Source organism: Mercurialis annua, linkage group LG3 (assembly GCF_937616625.2).
Source record: "Mercurialis annua linkage group LG3, ddMerAnnu1.2, whole genome shotgun sequence".
In the NCBI taxonomy this organism is placed as follows: domain Eukaryota; kingdom Viridiplantae; phylum Streptophyta; class Magnoliopsida; order Malpighiales; family Euphorbiaceae; genus Mercurialis; species Mercurialis annua.
This window is the reverse complement of record NC_065572.1, coordinates 56,063,575-56,081,979: the sequence shown is the minus strand read 5'-3', so window position 1 is coordinate 56,081,979 and position 18,405 is coordinate 56,063,575. Positions and strand designations below refer to the sequence as shown.

Here is an 18,405-nt window from a genome sequence, read left to right as displayed (position 1 = left end):
TGAAATATTATTAAGTGAAATACTTGAAAATGCAGTGCATTAAATGAAGAGAAAATAACAAAAAAACTCATAAATCACAATTGCTTTTCACCAATTGCCATCTTAGATAGAGGTATTTCTTTGTTACCATTATTATTTCAATTAATAGCACAAAACTCATTTAGTTTTCATTTAATGCCAACTTTCTCAAACTTACATGTGTCCAAACCTCCACCCTCATTAACTGTTCCATCTTCTTACATATATATAGCTTCTATTCCTTTTGTGAGGTGGAAGTCACATGGCCGGCCAACAATTTTTTTTTTTCCAACTCTGTGCCACTTTTTGGATTTTTTTCTATGATTTTTCATTTTAAAAATCAACCCCTCACAAGATATAATTTTTTATTCCCATGAAAAAGATGTAAACTATTTGTCATTTATTTTCACTTTTTTTATATTTATTTTCATTTAACTTTTTTGCGAGTTAATTAAATTATAAATTGGATCCTAATTAAATTATAAATTGGAACGGAACCCATGTTTTCTTAACTCAACATTTATAAATAAAATTCTACCTTAGAAAGCAAAATAGAATGATTTACAAAAAAAGAGTAGAATGGTTTACAAAGAAAAAAATGAAAGAGGAATAAGATCAGAACTGAGTTATGGTTTATATTTTATATCAAAACAAAATCTAATAATGGTTTGATAGGGTCACACTTGAAGCCTATAATGTAACATGAGGTTTTTAATTTGGTACAGTTAATCATTTAGAAAGAAAGTTTATTTAGCTAAATTCATTTATTTTCTTGCATATTTGTGGTTTGTGTTATGACAGAAAATGAAATAGAAAGTGAGAGTAAATGTTATGTTGGAAAGCGTGCATAAAGAGAAAAAGTGGAGAGAAGCACAAAGAGCATGCATAGCTGCCAAGTAGTACACCGAACTCATAAACCTACATAAGGATACATTTTCTATTTTTCAAAGATTTGATTAGCATAAGATAAATTATTAAATATATAAATTAATTTTTATTTTATATATTATTAAATAGATTAAGTATTAAAAAAAGTAATAAAATGCAGATGGTATAGAGCAGATATATCTTTACTACATTTCAAATACATTTTGATACAACTCTGATACATATTTAATACATTTCCGAAACATACATTTCCGATACATATTTGATACATCTTCGATACATTCCCGGTACATATTTGATGCATCTCCGATACATATTTGATATATATTCGATCGTTCAAAATATTTTTTCTTGTTTTTATATATTTTTTCGTTTTGTTACGTATATATATATATGTTTGATACATTTATGATACATATTTGATTCATTTTTGATAAATATTTAATTCATTTTTTATACATATTTGATTCATTTTCGATATATATTTGATTCAATTTCGATACATCTCAGGTATATCTTATAATTAGTAATTTATTATTTAAAAAAATAAATAGTTAAAAGACGCGTAGGTGGATTAATTTATCTTTTCCAAAATCTTTTGATCGAGAAAGTGAATTATGTAGTAAATTGGAGTTTAATTAACCGAATTAATTAAACTTTTTAATTTTTATCTTTAATTTTTATCAATTTAATTGAATCAACCGACTAATTCGATAGGTTCATTAATATATTTATACATTTTCCGATACATATTTTATACATGATAGATACATATTTTATACATGATAGATACATTTTTAAAATATACTTTATAAATACATCATGATATATATTTATACATGATAGATACATCATAATATATATTTATACTTTATACATCATGGCATAAAAATTTAATAATTTATAAAAATTGTATTATTTTTGTATTTATGTATTTTTTTTAAAATTTAATAAATTTAAATTTTTAAAATTAAAAGTAATATTATTTTCAAAATTTATATTATATAAATGAATTATTAAGGCATATGGTGTGTATATGAGAAAGGGGGACCACGTGGGAAGAGAGGGAGAGAGAAAGAGAGAAAGAGAAACACATGAGAGAGAAAATGATAAAAAAAGAGAGAAAAAGGGGGGGCCACCTGATAAGAAAGAGAGAGAAAGAGAGGAAGAAGACACATGAGAGAGAAAAGGGGATTACGTGGAAAAGAGAAAGAGATACCACATGTCTTCTTTTTATTGGGATGTCATGAATGTAAAGTTTTGGTGTTTTGTGGTATGAATGTAAAATAAATGAGTTAAATGATAATTAGTGTAATTGAAGCCCAATTTTTGGCATTTTTGTTGTTTTCTCTTAAATGAAATTCTTGGAAAACTCATTTGTTGACTTTTTTAACTATAAAAATGGTTATAAATTACTGATTTTGATAATCATTGATTTAATTTTATATTTTCTAATAATCATTTAATATTTTGAGTTTTTTTTTATAAAGTCACATTTAATCATAGTTGGGGATAAAATCGGAAAATTACAACATTATAACTGTAATAATCATATTTCTTAATATGTTTGTTTTTAAGAATAGGACTATTATTTTAAGACGGAGGGAGTAGCAATTTGAGTTGGTTAAAATGGAGTTAAGTGTGTGAAAACTTTACTGTAAACGATCTTTGGGTGGGAGTAATAGTAGGCTGGGTAACCTACTAGGAAATTTGCGAAAATTTCGAAAATGATATTGGAGATATTGAAAATGATATTAAATAATAATTTAAATGAATAGCTACTGCGATTTAATTTATTTTTCAAAATGAATAATAATTAAAATTCATCAGTTATCCGTCGCTAATTTACCTCGGTTCGTCCGTCGATAATCAATATATAGCTGTCACTAATCTGTCGCTAATTTAACGACAATTTACAAAAATTGTCGCTAAATTAGCAACATTTTTTTTGCGTCGTTAACCGCTTAGCGACCCATTGTTTACCGATAGACTGATTTAGCGACAAATTTCAGCCTTTTAGCGTCGAGAAAATCCATCTGTAAAAAGTTGTTTTCTAGTAGTGCTTTAAATTTATTTTAAATTTACATTTGATCTACTTTTATTAATATCTTAGTTAGTTTATTTTCACTTTACTATCGATTTGTATTTATTATAATCTTTTAATAAATTATTTTAATTAAACTAATTTTCCTTTAATTTATAATTATTTCACAATTTTTTTACTTTATATTAATTTCTTTAAAATATATATGTAGCTAATTTACAGTTTACATCTGGTTTATTTTCGATAAATTTACTTTTCGTTTATATTTAATTTATTTTTCATAATTCTACACGTACGCCGATTTTATAATTTACTAACACGCGTCAATTAGCCTTATGCATTTACTCGTATACATGACTAAGAGTGTGTGTATATATTATATATGATGAATATTAGCAATAACAATCTCTTAACTATGGAAGAGTACATAGTCACTCATTAAAAGGTCAAGAGTTCAAACGACCAAGCAAGAAAGGTGGTATTTCAATTATTTTAAAATCTAACCATGGTCGTTTGGCAACCGCCATCCGGCCATCACCTCCGACCGAAAAACGTAACCTCCAAACCCCAATCCTAACCCTAAATTTGTAATGAGAGGCAAAATAGAACTACATTATCACGAGATATGAAATATAAATATTTTAATAAAATAAATTTTTGTAAAAAATAATTTGTGAGCTGCTAATATAATTATTTTTTTACATTAAGTTTTACAGTGCAATTTCTTGAAAAACCGCCTCAGTAGGGATAATTACAAAACTACTCTAAAAATCACTTAATTAAAAAAATACGTACTTATTAAAAAACGTTCTTTTGATATATTAATAATATATTTCTATTATAGTATGTAAAAAGTGAAAATATATTTTTTATTTTTGTAAACTTAATAGGTAAAATATAAATATTTTGAAAAATACATACTTTTTAAGTTTTTTTCGTTTTTTGAATTTGTTTTTGTAATTTTCCCAAGTCAATGGCTTGAGAAAAACAATTGGCCCAGCCCAATAAATCATACTCAAACACAACTTGAAAACGTTATTATGATAAATTCATAATGTTTTTTAATAAAAAAAATCTATCCAGTTGCTGCTAGTGCCAATCTGGAATGGCACTGTAAATTCCTGGTAAGATTTTTGCTTCTACTTATATCAGTGAATTGAGTGTTTCATTCCATAAATGACAGATTATTTATAGTTTTATAACAATATTAGTGAAGCCATGCGGTGTTTTTGAGTTTTGTGGTGTGGATTGATATGGAGATGATAACCATGACTAATGGACAACTAGGCTTTTCTTCTTTAGAAATTTGTAGTTTAAGTGGTTTTAAACCGTATTCTTCATCTGGGTTTTTGAGTTCTTGGAGACCCTTTAGTGTTGCTCCATTGAGTGAGAAAAAGATGACAACTTTTGGTTTAGGTTTAAGAGTTAAGGCTGTTTCTGATGGGGATTCGGATAACGGGTTAGTGGGCGGCGGGGTTCTAGGAAAAGAGTTTGAGTTTAAGCCTTCTTTTGATGACTATTTGAAAGCTATGGAGTCTGTTAAATCTGTTAGGGAGAAGAAGCAAACGCGTAAATTAAGTGAGCGTAACTCGAAGGATGAATTAGAGGAAGGTAATAGTACATCAATGGTGAGAATTGCGAGGGATAGAGGTGAGTTGGGAGACAATGTGGATGGTGGAATAGGCCGAAAAGATGTGGTTGGCTACAAAGAAAGGGGAGCTAAAGAATCGAATGTCAAGTTTAGGGGTAAAGAAAGTAATGCATATAGAAATGGAAAGAGGGATGTGAAAGGACCGACAAGAGACCGGGAGCAATTGGAAAAACGGTCTAGAAGGACAAATTCTGGGTCGGAGGACCGACATGAAGGTCACTTTAAGAGGAACCACAATGCACAAGTGAGAGCTGTAGTAGTTGATGATGTTAGAAGGAGTGGAAGTACCATTGGCATACCAGAGATATGGCGAAGGAAGGGAGAGGAAGATGGTGTTAGTTCGAATAAAGTGGGAGGCAAACTTGTGCGGAATCATACCCAAATTGATAAAAAGACCAATGGGGAATTTGAAGAGAAAAAAGGGTTAAGAAGAAGAACTGATGAGTCTTTCCTGGGAGATGACAAGGATTTGGAAGTGGAAAGAGCTGCCTTCAAAAGTTTGGAGGAATATAATGATGCTAATGTCAGGCCACGAACTTCAAAAAGAGACGTGGAGGAGAGACTCCAGCAGTTAGCAAACTGGTATTTATTTTAAGCCTTTATCTTTTTCCTTCAAGCTTGTTTTTGGTCTCAGAGCTGCTTTTTCTATATGCTTAAATCATGTTATTCATTTATACATGTATATTGGTGATAGAGGGTTGATAATTTATGAATTTTAAGTCTACTAAAGTTGAAATGGAACAGTCTTCATATGGTTTTGTAGAGCAACATGATAGTATTGAGTCCTTGCTAAAACCAGAGTTATTGGTTGAGCTCTCATAATTCTTTTTTGAGTTAATGTCAAAAAAATTCACGAACTTTACACGTTTTCTCATTTTAATCACGAAGTTTAAAAATTCTCATTTTCATACACGAACTACCACTTTTTCCCAAATTCATACACGGTGCTGAGGTGGCACTCATTCATTGGTGCAAAATGACCTCCACCTCAGCGAATTACACCAATGGAGCGGTGACACCTCAGCACCATGCATGAATTTGAGAAAAAGTGGTAGTTCATGCATGAAAATGAGAAAATTTAAAGTGCATGATTAAAATGAGAAAACGTGTAAAGTTCGTGATTTTTTATGACATTACCCCTTCTTTTTTTTCCTTCTTAAATTGTACATATATGTTTTTAGTTTATCATCAATAGATGAACAAGATTTGTCTTCCTTTTCTTTTTCAAGTGTTAAGAGCTTAAATGTTGTTTAAACATATATAAGATATTTAAACAAATTAATAAAAATTCTTTCTTCAACTTTCAATTTGCAAAAGTTGTAATTTTGCATATTTAACTGTCGGCGTTCATCCCAGATGTAAGTGACCGGAGGTCTTGGTATAATTAATTTCAAGTTTGAAAATTTTGTTTGCTTGCCATATCTATATCTGCCTTGCTCTTTACTGTCTTTGCATACATGTCTGTTGCAGTTTATTTGAAATGACTCGAGTCAAGTTAAAGTAGTTTCTTTTGATAGTCTAAATGGTGCAGATATCAATATGCCTGAGTGGATGTTCTCTAAGATGATGCGCAGTGCAAAAATCAAATATACAGATCATTCTATCGTAAGACTTATCCAGATACTAGGCAATCTGGGAAACTGGAGGCGAGTGCTACAAGTCGTTGAGTGGCTTCAAATGCGTGAACGCTTTAAACCTCTTAGGCTCAGGTATCACCTCTGCCATATTTTAATATAGGAAGGCATTCGTTTTACTGGTAGTTATAGTTCTGTATTAATTAAAATTACCAATGAGAATAGCTCTATCTTGAATAGGTTGCTTACAAGCTATCAAAAGTAACTTTGGAGGCAATTTAACATGTTTTCTCATAAAACTTACAAGTTAATAGGATCTAAAAGCTCGACTTTTCAAAACGACGGATTGGCAGAGTATTCATTTCAAGCACCAAATGGGTTTGAAATCATTTTGGAAGGTTTATGTGATTGTCAATTGTTTACTCCTATTGCCCGCATTAATGTAATTGGTTTCTGTCCGCTAACTATAGTAATGGCATTTAGTTAGGCATATGTTAAGTGCAATGCAGTTTGCAAAGCCATGGTCGAAGATTTGAACTTGAATTTGAGACCTTACCATACTCGTAAAAGCCTGTGAGAACAGAAAAACTTTTTGCTCTTGAATATGTATATGCTTTTAGCATATTTGAGTTTTAAAGGGCCATAACATTTTTCATTATCAATCATTTACTGTCTCTTTTGCCTTTCAGAGATGAATCCTTTATCCTATCAAAAGAAAAAAAAATTAAAATATGAGAAAAATGTTTTGAGGAGAGAAATTCCTCCCTCATTACAATGAACGGGAAGAAAAAAAGATAAATTAACCGAGTACTCTTGGATCAGATGTGCATGAGCTTTGGTCCTTTAATGTACCTTAAAGTGGAATACTAATAATGAAGTAAAGAAGATAACTTCCCTAAAAAAGATGCAACTGCAAGGGCGTTTCAGCAGATCGCTGACGGATCGAAGGAGAAAGGTTGTTTACCCGAATTCAGAGGACGAGTCCCCTTGTCCATAGGGACCTCGTGGCATACAACCGAAACAACTCCCTCCTTGATTCTTGAAAGTCTATTCTGTAAATGTCCACTACAAAATACTCCTAATAATCACAAAATCACAATTATAACTGAATAAATTTCTATCTGAATTTCTGTTCTCTTGTTATAAGCTCTGAACTTTATTTGCAAACCACTTTCTGAACATCTTCCATATGCAATCATGAATTGGTGCAGTGAAGGAAGAGATGAGAATACGACTTCCTGTTGTTACAGTTCATATTAATTTCCATTTCTGCAGTAATTAATTGGTATTGGGTCTTTAGATATTGACAGACCAAACAAAAAGCCCTGCATTGGACAGACATTTATGTGCCTCTTTCAGTCAGCCCCATAGCACGAGTCTCTTCTAAGTTTGTTCTAATAGTAAACGGTGGTGAACTTGAAACTATAGTGCCTGCAAATTTTATAATACACCTTTTAGCTTTGTTGAAAATATGCAGGCATTTTTTTTTTAATTTTCTACATTATTTATTACTAGGAATTCCATCTGCTTCTGAGATTCTTATAGCAAAGTCATGATCATTATGTACCACTACTTTTGAAATTTCACATTTCTGTTTAATCTTTATAAATCATGACATTTCGTCTTTCTGGTCATGCAGATACATATATACAACTGCGCTAAATGTACTTGGAAAGGCGCAGAGGCCTGTGGAAGCACTGAATCTGTTTTATGTGATGCAGGTGATGTACAATCTTTTTTAAGTGTAATTTGCTCTCTTTTTTCATCAACTAAACATCATAAAAGATTAATATGCAATGTTTATTAACCTATGCAATGTCTCGTGTTATATTTTCTCTTCAGCAACAAATGTCTTCATATCCTGACTCGGTAGCTTATCATTGCATCGCTGTTGCTCTTGGGCAAGCAGGACATTTAGAGCAGCTTTTCGATGTGATTGATAGCATGCGATCTCCTCCGAAGAAGAAATTTAAAACTGCTCTGATTGAGAAGTGGGACCCAAGGCTGGAACCAAATATTGTTGTGTATAATGCGGTTAGTAATAGTAATACTTCCCAGCAAATCAGTAATCTATAATGGGAAAAAAATTAGTCTGCGATTTCTCTTTAGTTTTGTCATGAGGCAGTTATCGCTGCTGGGGGTCCTCATGTAGCAAATCATGTTCCCCATGTTTGTATGGAAGTCTTGCACTTCTTTATTACTTTAAGACCTTTGCGGATAACAGCCAGAAACCCTTACTTGTTGATTTGCTGTCATGTAATAAACTGTTTATGTATGCATGTAAGAGTGAGTTAGATCAGGTGCACACTTAGAAGTCTGCAAATTCGGATTATCCCTGCGATAAATATAGAACCCACTACTTTAGGTCACAGTCTACAAGATGACAAGTTTCCTGAATTTTTGAACTGCATTAACTCTCAATTATCCTTTTAGCATGACTAAAAGGTTTTAGCTTCCCATCAATGGATACATGGAACGTTAGATTTTGGATGACCCAAACTTCCTTATCCTTCGGCCTGAAATTAGAGCATGTATAGGTTGGAAAGAGCTTGATGTCCACACTCTTCAAGATTATTGTGATAAGCTCAAATGTTTTATTGGTTTCTTTCATATTTCGGGCACTGATTTTTTCTTCTCTTTTTTCTAATCTGTTAAAATCAAAATTGGTTTTGTTTTTCCTGACCTGCAAATATTACAGGAGTTGAACTTTTTCACTTACATAGCTGTCAAAATTTCTTGTGTACATAGGTTCTAAATGCTTGTGTTCAGAAGAAACAGTGGGAAGGTGCTTTTTGGGTTCTACAGCAGCTAAAGCAACAGGGATTACAGCCTTCTACTGCGACATATGGATTAATTATGGAGGTAAAGTTTTCCTTACTTTATGCCAATCCCTCAGGTGATGGCCTCACAGAGAGTCCACAAATGTCCAAAAACTATGGTTATGGCTTGATCCTAACAATAATTTCTCCAATTTCACGGTATAAGCTTTGTATAGAAAAGAAAAGTACAAAGGTTCTTGTAGGGCTTAGCAATAATGTCAATGTCATGAGGAAAGATTTGGTTTTTGTGTTTCATCTATATCTGTTTCAAGTTGACACGAAACCAGTCATATAGCAATGAGTGACAGATTTGCCTTACTGTTTCAACTTGATCAGGTCATGTTTGCATGTGGCAAGTACAACTTGGTTCATGAGTTTTTTAGGAAAGTTCAGAAATCTTCCAGTCCAAATGCTCTAGTGTACAAAGGTACTTGATTGAGTAATCCTCTTTTTTAACTCCATAGGAATTGTGTACAGTTACTTTCGGTAATAGATTATTTTTTGCATACAGTTCTTGTGAATACTCTTTGGAAAGAAGGAAAAACCGATGAGGCTGTATTGGCTGTTGAAGACATGGAACGGCGAGGTATTGTGGGTTTCGCTGCCCTTTATTATGATCTTGCTCGTTGTCTTTGTAGTGCTGGAAGGTGCGAAGAGGCTTTACTGCAGGTAGTTTAACTGTGCTTAATAGGTTTTCCTTATGTGTACCCTTACTCCTAGCCTATTTAACCAAATAGTTCAGTAAGCAGCTATCGTTTTCTTATGGTATTATATTCATGCATCAAGAGCCATCAATTATCGACTTTAACGTGACAAATTGACAACTCAATGACCTATGTAAATAGCTGACTTGGTCAAATTGAGTTAATATGGCTATTATATCGAGCAGAATAACTGATATATCATCAGAATCTACAGACTACTAGTTTCTTAATTGAAGATTTGTTCTTTACTATTTGAGTATTAAAAAGCGTAGTGGTTCTTTACTTACCATTTGTGTATATGTATATTCTTCGTACAACTTTTTATAAGATATGGATAAATAGTTAATCCTATAATACCTTCCTCCACAGATTAAGAAAATATGTAAAGTTGCTAATAAGCCTCTGGTGGTAACTTACACTGGCTTGATTCAAGCTTGCCTGGACAATGGAAACATTAAAAACGCCGAGTACATCTTCCACCAGATGAAGCACTTTTGCTCCCCAAATCTTATTACTTGCAATATAATGCTGAAAGCCTATCTTGACCACGGACTGTTTGAAGATGCAAAGGAGCTTTTCCACAAGCTGACAGGAGATAGCAATCATATCACGTGTGAACAAGATTACAAGGCTAGGATAATGCCAGATATCTACACGTTCAACACCATGCTCGACGGATGCATTGCTGAGAAAAGATGGGATGATTTTGGATATGTCTATAGAAAGATGTTGAACCATAGATTCCACTTCAATGGAAAACGTCATCTTCGTATGATACTAGATGCATCAAGAGCTGGAAAGGTATATTGACAATTCTCTCACTCTATTTTTACTGCTTGTTTGATAAGGCTGATGAAATGGATGTTGACATCGATTTAGGTTCTCGTAAGCGTTAAGCTACAAGTTTATTTGTTGAATATTTAAAACGGCAATATTAATGGTATTAGTAAATAAGATGGTTTTAATATTTAGTAACTTTCTTCTTAGGTAGAACAAGGTTGTATCAGTGAGGCTAATGTATTCAATACACCTGGCAATTTTAGACACGACACAATTATGATCAGCATACATGAACTGTCAAGTCTAGTTATTATATGACAAAAGCTAACTTTGTTCTTACAGGTAGAGCCCTTGGAGATGACTTGGAAGCACTTGGCTCAGACAGATCGAATTCCGCCCCCAAATCTTATCAAAGAAAGATTTCGAATACTACTTGAGGAAGATGACTATAAGTCTGCTCTTGCCTGTATTACAACCAATCCGATGGAGGAGTCACCAGCATATCACAAGGTAGCTTGGTTGAATTTGTTCAAAGAAAATGCAGAACGGATTAGAACCGATACTCTCGTTCAGCTAAAGCATGAGGTGGCCATGCTTATCGCCAGAACAAATCCACCAAACCCTGTATTGCAAAATCTATTAACGTCTTGTAATGATTTTCTTAACACTCGTGTAAAAGTTACCGAAAGCAATATGACAGAAATTGTCTATACGGCTCAATCTCAAACGGCTTCAAAGTCGTGACGAGTTTAATGTTTATCTTATGAAAATATCAGATCATTCCAATGCAATGTGTTCCTATGGTTGCACAAAAGATTGAAAAATAGGTATTGTTGGAGAATATTCTCCAGGCACACCTCAGGGGTATAACCAGCAGAGGTGTGCAAATCTATATATCTATATATCTATATATATATAGTATAAAAGTGAACCTTTTGGCTAAATATATTATTTAATCCCTAAACTTTATCACTTTATTCCATACGATTTCTAAACTAATTTTTTTGTTCTATTGAGCCTATTAACTATTTTCATTGTTCTATTGAACCCCTAAATTTTATCATTTTTTTCTTTATGACCTTTCAACTAATTTCGTGTTCTATTAGACCGTTTAACTATTTTTTTTGGTTATATTAACTATTCTTTTTGCCAATTACACATTTAAATTTTTAATTTTTACCCATTTAACCTCCTAAAAATACAACTTTTCCAACCATATTATATTTAGAATAAATGCTTAAAAGCATATAAATTTATTATATTTAACCCCTTAACTATTCTTTTTGCCTATTGCACATTTAAATTTTTAATTTTTACCCATTTAACCTTCTAAAAATACAACTTTTTCAACCATATTATATTTAGAATAAATGCTTAAAAGCATATAAATAATTTATATACAATCATAGTATAAAGGGCTTAATACATTATTTAACCCCTAAACTTTACCACTTTATTCCATACGACTTCTAAACTAATTTTTTGTTCTATTGAGCCTTTTAACTATTTTCATTGTTCTATTTAACCCCTAAATTTTACCATTTTGTTCTTTATGACCTTTGAACTAATTTCGTATTCCATTAGACCTTTTAACTATTTTTTTTGTTATATTTAACCCCTTAACTATTCTTTTTGCCTATTGCACATTTAAATTTTTAGTTTTTACCCATTTAACCTCTTAAAAAATACAACTTTTTCAACTATATTATATTCAGAATAAATGCTTAAAAGCATATAAATTAATTTATATGCAATGACATGTGATTTTTTAAAAAATATATCATTTTAATAATATTTTCGTAAATTGTTGACGACAGTATAAATTAAAAAGAAAATGGTAGAAATAAATAAAAAAATTAAAGTTGATCAAATAATTAAATGATATTACTTCTTGAACATGTAAATGTTTTTTACATTTCAACAATGATAAAAGGAGTTTGTATCTTTTGCTTAACGATATTTATAAAATACATAAATTTATTATACTTTGATAATATTAAATAAATATTTAATTGTTTAAAAAAACTATAAATTTTAGTGTGATTCATAAATATAACTTGAATTTCTAATTTTAGAAATTTTAAAATACCAACTTTTAATTTTTTGCAATTTCAAACTTTTCAAATCAATTACGAATCTTCTAAGTTTGTGTTTAAATTGTAAAACACGCTAAAATATATAATTTTAAAGCAATTAATTCTTAAATAGATTTTTAAAAAATTTATAAAATATATCGCTCTTTAGTTTAAATGTAGGAAATATATTTAATTTTTTTAAAAATTAATACATTGTGTGAGAGGTTAAATGACTAAAAAAGTAGTTTAGATATTAATTGCGGAAAACATTTAGTTGAGGGATTAAATAGAACAAATAGTATAGTTTGAGGGGTCAAATAGAAAAAAAATAGTTAAGAGGTGCAATGGAACAAATAAATAGCTTAGAGGCCGCATTAAACAAAATGGTAAAGTTTAGGGGTTAAATAGAAAAAAAAATAGTTAAAATGTCCAATGAAACAAAAAATTAGTTTATAAGTAACATGAAATAAAGTTGTAAAATTTAGGGGTTAAATAATGTATTAAGCCAACCCAAAATCATTGTTCATTGAACATTGTTTTTAGGCTCAATTTTATTTAAAAAGAAGCTTAAAGGGTTAAAAAGCACATAAAAATATTTTGAGATACAAATCGGTGAATATAGTGAATTTAACTAAAAGACGACATGCTTTCTCAAGATATCAAATTAAATAATGTTATTTTGTTGATTGGAATTTCTAAACATTCATCACGTTTTTGGTTCGTTGGCTTTAAATTTATCGTGTGTAAAAATGCTTAAACATAAAATTGATCGTGTATAAAATCATCAAGTTGCAACCTTAATTTAATTGAACGAACTATTTTTTTATCCTCATGTTATGTTTAATTTTTATGTAACTTATTAATTTAGTTCAGTTGGCGAAAAAGAAATACATTACAGGGTATTGATATTCAGCTGACAACAATGCAAAGAATAATTTGAACTAGATTCAAGATTTTGAATAGAAAAAACAAAAATAATAATTAATAATTTAATTTAAAGTGTCAAGACCATCTCTATAATAAAATAAATCCTCTTAAACAATGCATCAAATAAATTTTCTATGCAAATTTTTAATAAATTGTTAATTTTTAAAATGTATCAAATTTATGAACTTTAAAATTTGAATCATTGAATTTAGCTAAAAACAAGTTGACATCTTTTGCTAATTTTTTTAATTATCAATTTGTTTATGTTAACCTAAATCTGTAAGACATCTAAAATTTACAGTTTAAAAATTTATAACAGTACAAAACTAAAAATAATTGAATTGCACAACGTATTGATATTTAGTTAATTATTTGAAATGTTTTACTACAACATCATAAGGCTTTTAAATAATGTTTTTATATTATTAATTTATTTTACTACAAAACTTGTGGACACTTAATATATTTTACAAAATTTAATTTTTATACAGTCAATATCAATTTTAATATTAAAATAAACCTAAAACAAGCGTACATTCAATTTTAAATATCGAAACGACCATAATTTTTTTAAACAATTAGCATGTATATAATTTATATTTTTGAATTTAAATTTATATTTTAAATTAAACTGATCCAATCCCGAAGCGAAGTAAGGGTACCTCACTAGTATCAAATAAAGTTGGACTAATAAATTCAGTTAGGCTTGATTTGGTTTGATATTATAAAAAAGATTTATGTTTCTTTATTTGGTTTCAAAGTACAAAAATCAGCTCACTTTTTATACAAATTGAATTACTAAAAATCCTAATTGAATTGAAAAATAAATGGAACCAATCCATAAATAGCATTATGCAAACAAATTAATACTTTTCTCAAATCACAGTTTATGATATACTTCCTCCGTTCTATAAATATAGGCAAAACCAACTTTATATAAAAATTAAAAAATAAATAAATTAGTTATTTATTGTTAACTTCCTATTATATTCTTTATTTAACAATTTAGATATTTTAAATTTTATTAATTATATATTTTAAGAACAATAATTATTATTGAAATTGTAATATAGTTTTTGAAAAACTAAGTTTATTTATTTTTTATTGGATAAAGTAATAATTAATGATGATTAATAGAATATAATAAAAATGGCTGAAATTAATGAAGGACAATAGTAATAATTCAAGTCGACAATTCAAATTAAAATATAAAATTTGGCTATATTATAGGACACCCAAAATGAAAACTTTGTCCATATTATAGAACGAAGGAAGTATTTTTTTATTTCAAAAGTTTATGATATGGAAAACACAAGATTCTTATTTTTTTTTATTTCAAAAGTTGATGATATTGAAAACACAAGATTCTTGTCTGTTTTGATATGTTCGAAAAAAAAATGACTGCTTACCCTTATTTGACTGCATTTATCAATTGGAGGCTTTGGGTTAGGCCAGGTTGTTCTGGTAGGAATCTATATTCTATATTTTAACTTCTAAAACTGAAGTTAAAAATTCTGTATATTATATAGTGTTTGATGAATTTTTGAGGGTTCCCGTGAAAAATGCAAGATGTCACTACAACAAAACAGCTCTATGGGGGCGGTATTTTTTGCTTGTAGGGGCGGTTTTAACCGCCCCTACAGGTGATAGGTCCGTTTCGGGAGCCGCCCTTAAAACGCCGTTTTCCCAGGCGCCACTACAAAACAGGGACGGTTTTAACAACTGCCGGGGTAACTTTAAATTATAGGGGCGGGTTATAGGGGCGGTTTTAGTCGCCCCTATTTACTTGCATGTGTAGGGGCGGTTTTAGAACCGCCCCAAACTCCCATAGTAATTTAGTTCAATAATATCTCTTAGTTTTCCGAAGTACTCCACACCCCCTCCTTCAGATCTGTTAACTACACCGCTATTTTGGGTCAATCTTTGCTCTTCACGGGTCTTGGTATGAAATCTACTTCCATTAATAATGAAACCAGAAAATCTTCTTGCTACCTTGTTAGGACCCCTACCTAAGGCCAAAATTTCAGCAGAGATATTCGAGTCACGCGCTAGATCTATAACCTATAAAATTGTGAAAAATATTAAGTGTAAACACTAAGAGTTAAAACTACAAACACAATGAACTATTATACCAACCTTGCTTTGGAGCCAGACATGAAAATTTTCATTTATCAATACTTCCAGGTCATTTGGATTTAGGCGAGTTTGTCTACGCCGTTTTCTTTTCTCGATATCAATAAACTCTCTACATTAATAAAAAAAATAAATCGACGATATTAAGACTGAATTCATCATGATAAGTCGTAATATCATGTTAAAGCTGAACTTACTGGCGATATTGTACAAGTTGATCGCAATGTCGTAGCACATAACGATGCGCTTGAGTTAAAGATTTATCATCTAAGACAATATCTTCAATCTTCCCTATAGTTTGACCAGCACTTGCAAATAAGTATTCCGCGTATTGGTTAGTAGGAGGATCAGGATTCCTCAAAGGTCGGTTGAATTTTGTCTCAACTCCTTCAAGATACCGAGAACAAAATGTTAAGCATTCATTTGCTATGTACCACTCAGCAATAGACCCTTCTGGATGAGCTCTATTTCGAACAGATGATTTATAAGTAACAAATTCCCTAAAATAAAGAAAGAATTGAGAATTAAAAAATGAATAGATTCAGAAATAATTATATTCAATTTTTATGGTTTACCTTTCACTTGGATACATCCATCTATATTGCACCGGGCCGCCAAGTTTAACTTCCTCAACTAGGTGAACCATCAAATGAACCATTATGGTGAAAAAGCCAGGAAGAAAGGTCATCTCCATATGACAAAGAGTCAAAACGACACGCTCTTGGATTTTGTCAAGTTCCTTCGGATCAATTGATTTTGAGCATATAGATTTGAAAAATGCAGCCAACTCAATTACTATTGAAGTTAATTGCTTAGATGGACTACAAGATTTCAATGCAAGAGGAAGAAGATCCTCAATCAAAATATGACAGTCGTGACTCTTGAGCCCACTAATTTTGCGATCCTTTAAGTTTACACACCTAGAAATATTTGAAGAATAGCCATCTGGCAATTTCATATTCTTAAGAACTTGACAAAAAATATCCTTCTCTGTTGAAGTCAAAGAAAAGCATGCTAAAGGCAATCGTCTTTTACCATTTGCGTCTTCTATAGGATGAAGTTCTTCTCTAATACCCATGTCCACTAAGTCAAGACGAGCCTTTTCATTATCTTTAGACTTATACTCAAGATTCAATAGAGTGCCAATGAGGTTGTCACACACATTTTTTTCTATATGCATCACATCAAGATTGTGGCGTAATAGATTATGCTCCCAATAAGGTAGCACAAAAAATATGCTTTTCTTCTTCCAATGCTTCATGGCAGCTTTTTTCAAATCATCAACATCAATTTCCATCTCAGGATTAGCTTCATCAATGTTTACTGTTTGCTTTTTTCTTTTCCCTTTCTTAGATTTGGACTGCTTTCCTAATTGCTCTAAACCAAATTGAAGATCATCTAATTGGTTTAAAACATCACCACTTGTAGCTCGTACAGGTGCCATGCCTAATTCTTGGGTTCCATCAAAAAGATGTTCCTTGAAGCGAAATGAATGATCATGTGGTAACCACCGGCGATGACCCATATAGCAATGTTTTCCACCCTTATATAACCATCTTGAATTTGTGAATTCAGCACAACATGGACAAGCAAACCTCCCTTTAGTACTCCAGCCTGATAAATAAGCATAAGCAGGGAAGTCATTAATAGTCCACATTAATGCACCTCTTAAGTTAAAAGTTTCACCCCCAAAAGCGTCGTAGGTTTCTACACCTTCCCATAACAGTTTCAGCTCTTCGATCAGAGGTTGCAAGTAGACATCAATGTCATTTCCAGGACCCTTTTTCCCTGGGATGATCATTGATAAAATAAAAGATGATTGCTTCATGCAAATCCAGGGTGACATGTTATATGGAATCAACATGACAGGCCAAGTACTATAATTAGTACTCATTGTTCTGAAAGGATTGAACCCGTCACTAGAAAGACCAAATCTAACATTTCGTGGATCGGACGAGAAATTTGGAAATTGGGCATCAAATGCTCTCCAAGCTTCCCCATCTGCAGGATGTCTGAGCATCCCATCTTTTATGCGACCCACAGCATGCCACCTCATGTCAGTCGAAGTCTTCTTTGAAATAAACAATCTTTGCAGCCTTGGTATTAATGGAAAGTAACGCAAAACTTTGACGGGCTTCTTTCTCTTAGCAACAGGCTTATTCACTGAATTATCATTGGAATTCACTTGCTCGTTCTTATTAACTACCCATCTTGATGTGCCACATTTACTGCAAACTTCATCACTTGATTTCTCACCCCAAAACAACATACAGTCATTTTCACAAGCATCGATCTTTTTATAATCAAGACCTAATGTTGTAATAATCTTCTTAGACTCATAATAAGTTTTAGGCAGTAAGGCACCCTCTGGAAGCAAATCAAGTAGAAACTCCAAGAGCATACTAACGGATTTCTCCGTCCATCCATTAAGATATTTCATGTGGTATATATGTAAAATGCAAGACAATTTAGAAAATGTCTTACACCCTGGATATACTTCTTTGTCAACATCGTCTAGTAGCTTCTGAAATTCACTAGACACCCCTGTGGTGGATACTCCTGGTTGTTCTATGTCTATCCCTACATTTTCGGAATCCACCTCCTCATCAACATCTAATGCTATGTTATCATTCACTTACAGTAAAATATTTCTGTAAGTTTTCTGGAGAAACAAACACAAAATTAAGGAGATGTGAAAGAAGGGATGTAAAAATAGGACCAGTTGGTGGTTTGATGTTATTCTGTCGTTTTGTCTTTCTTAGAAAGGTGGCATTTCCTTTATGCTTGTTCAT

At 31.4% G+C, this 18,405-nt stretch overlaps 2 protein-coding genes across 2 annotated transcripts; one reads left to right on the top strand and one right to left on the bottom strand.

Moving 5' to 3' along the window:
• The first annotated feature begins 4,008 nt into the window (after positions 1–4,008).
• LOC126670978 (pentatricopeptide repeat-containing protein At1g30610, chloroplastic) lies at positions 4,009–11,264 on the top strand. The gene is made up of 9 exons (XM_050364653.2): positions 4,009–5,183; positions 6,119–6,310; positions 7,815–7,896; positions 8,018–8,209; positions 8,924–9,037; positions 9,331–9,421; positions 9,506–9,663; positions 10,068–10,499; positions 10,821–11,264. Exons 1-9 carry the CDS (start codon positions 4,204–4,206, stop codon positions 11,220–11,222), a joined length of 2,643 nt encoding a protein of 880 aa, XP_050220610.1. The 5' UTR covers positions 4,009–4,203; the 3' UTR covers positions 11,223–11,264.
• A 4,022-nt stretch (positions 11,265–15,286) lies between these two features.
• Positions 15,287–18,405, bottom strand: LOC126672685 (uncharacterized). Its single transcript, XM_050366639.1, has 5 exons — positions 18,333–18,405; positions 16,189–18,247; positions 15,811–16,113; positions 15,617–15,725; positions 15,287–15,541 (listed from the first exon to the last, which is right to left on the bottom strand). The coding sequence occupies exons 1-5, from the start codon at positions 18,403–18,405 to the stop codon at positions 15,287–15,289; spliced, it is 2,799 nt and encodes a 932-aa protein (XP_050222596.1).

Bases quoted from the DNA above. Each gene is read 5' to 3' on its own strand.
- LOC126672685 (XM_050366639.1), bottom strand. From the start codon at position 18,405: ATGAACAAGCATAAAGGAAATGCCACCTTTCTAAGAAAGACAAAACGA. The intron at 18,248-18,332 runs GTCCTATTTTTA...TTTTACTGTAAG, and splicing joins TAACATCAAACCACCAACTG to TGAATGATAACATAGCATTA. The intron at 15,726-15,810 runs GTAAGTTCAGCT...TTATTAATGTAG, and splicing joins CAACTTGTACAATATCGCCA to AGAGTTTATTGATATCGAGA.
- LOC126670978 (XM_050364653.2), top strand. From the start codon at position 4,204: ATGGAGATGATAACCATGACTAATGGACAACTAGGCTTTTCTTCTTTA. The intron at 9,422-9,505 runs GTACTTGATTGA...TTTTGCATACAG, and splicing joins AAATGCTCTAGTGTACAAAG to TTCTTGTGAATACTCTTTGG. The intron at 9,664-10,067 runs GTAGTTTAACTG...CTTCCTCCACAG, and splicing joins GCGAAGAGGCTTTACTGCAG to ATTAAGAAAATATGTAAAGT.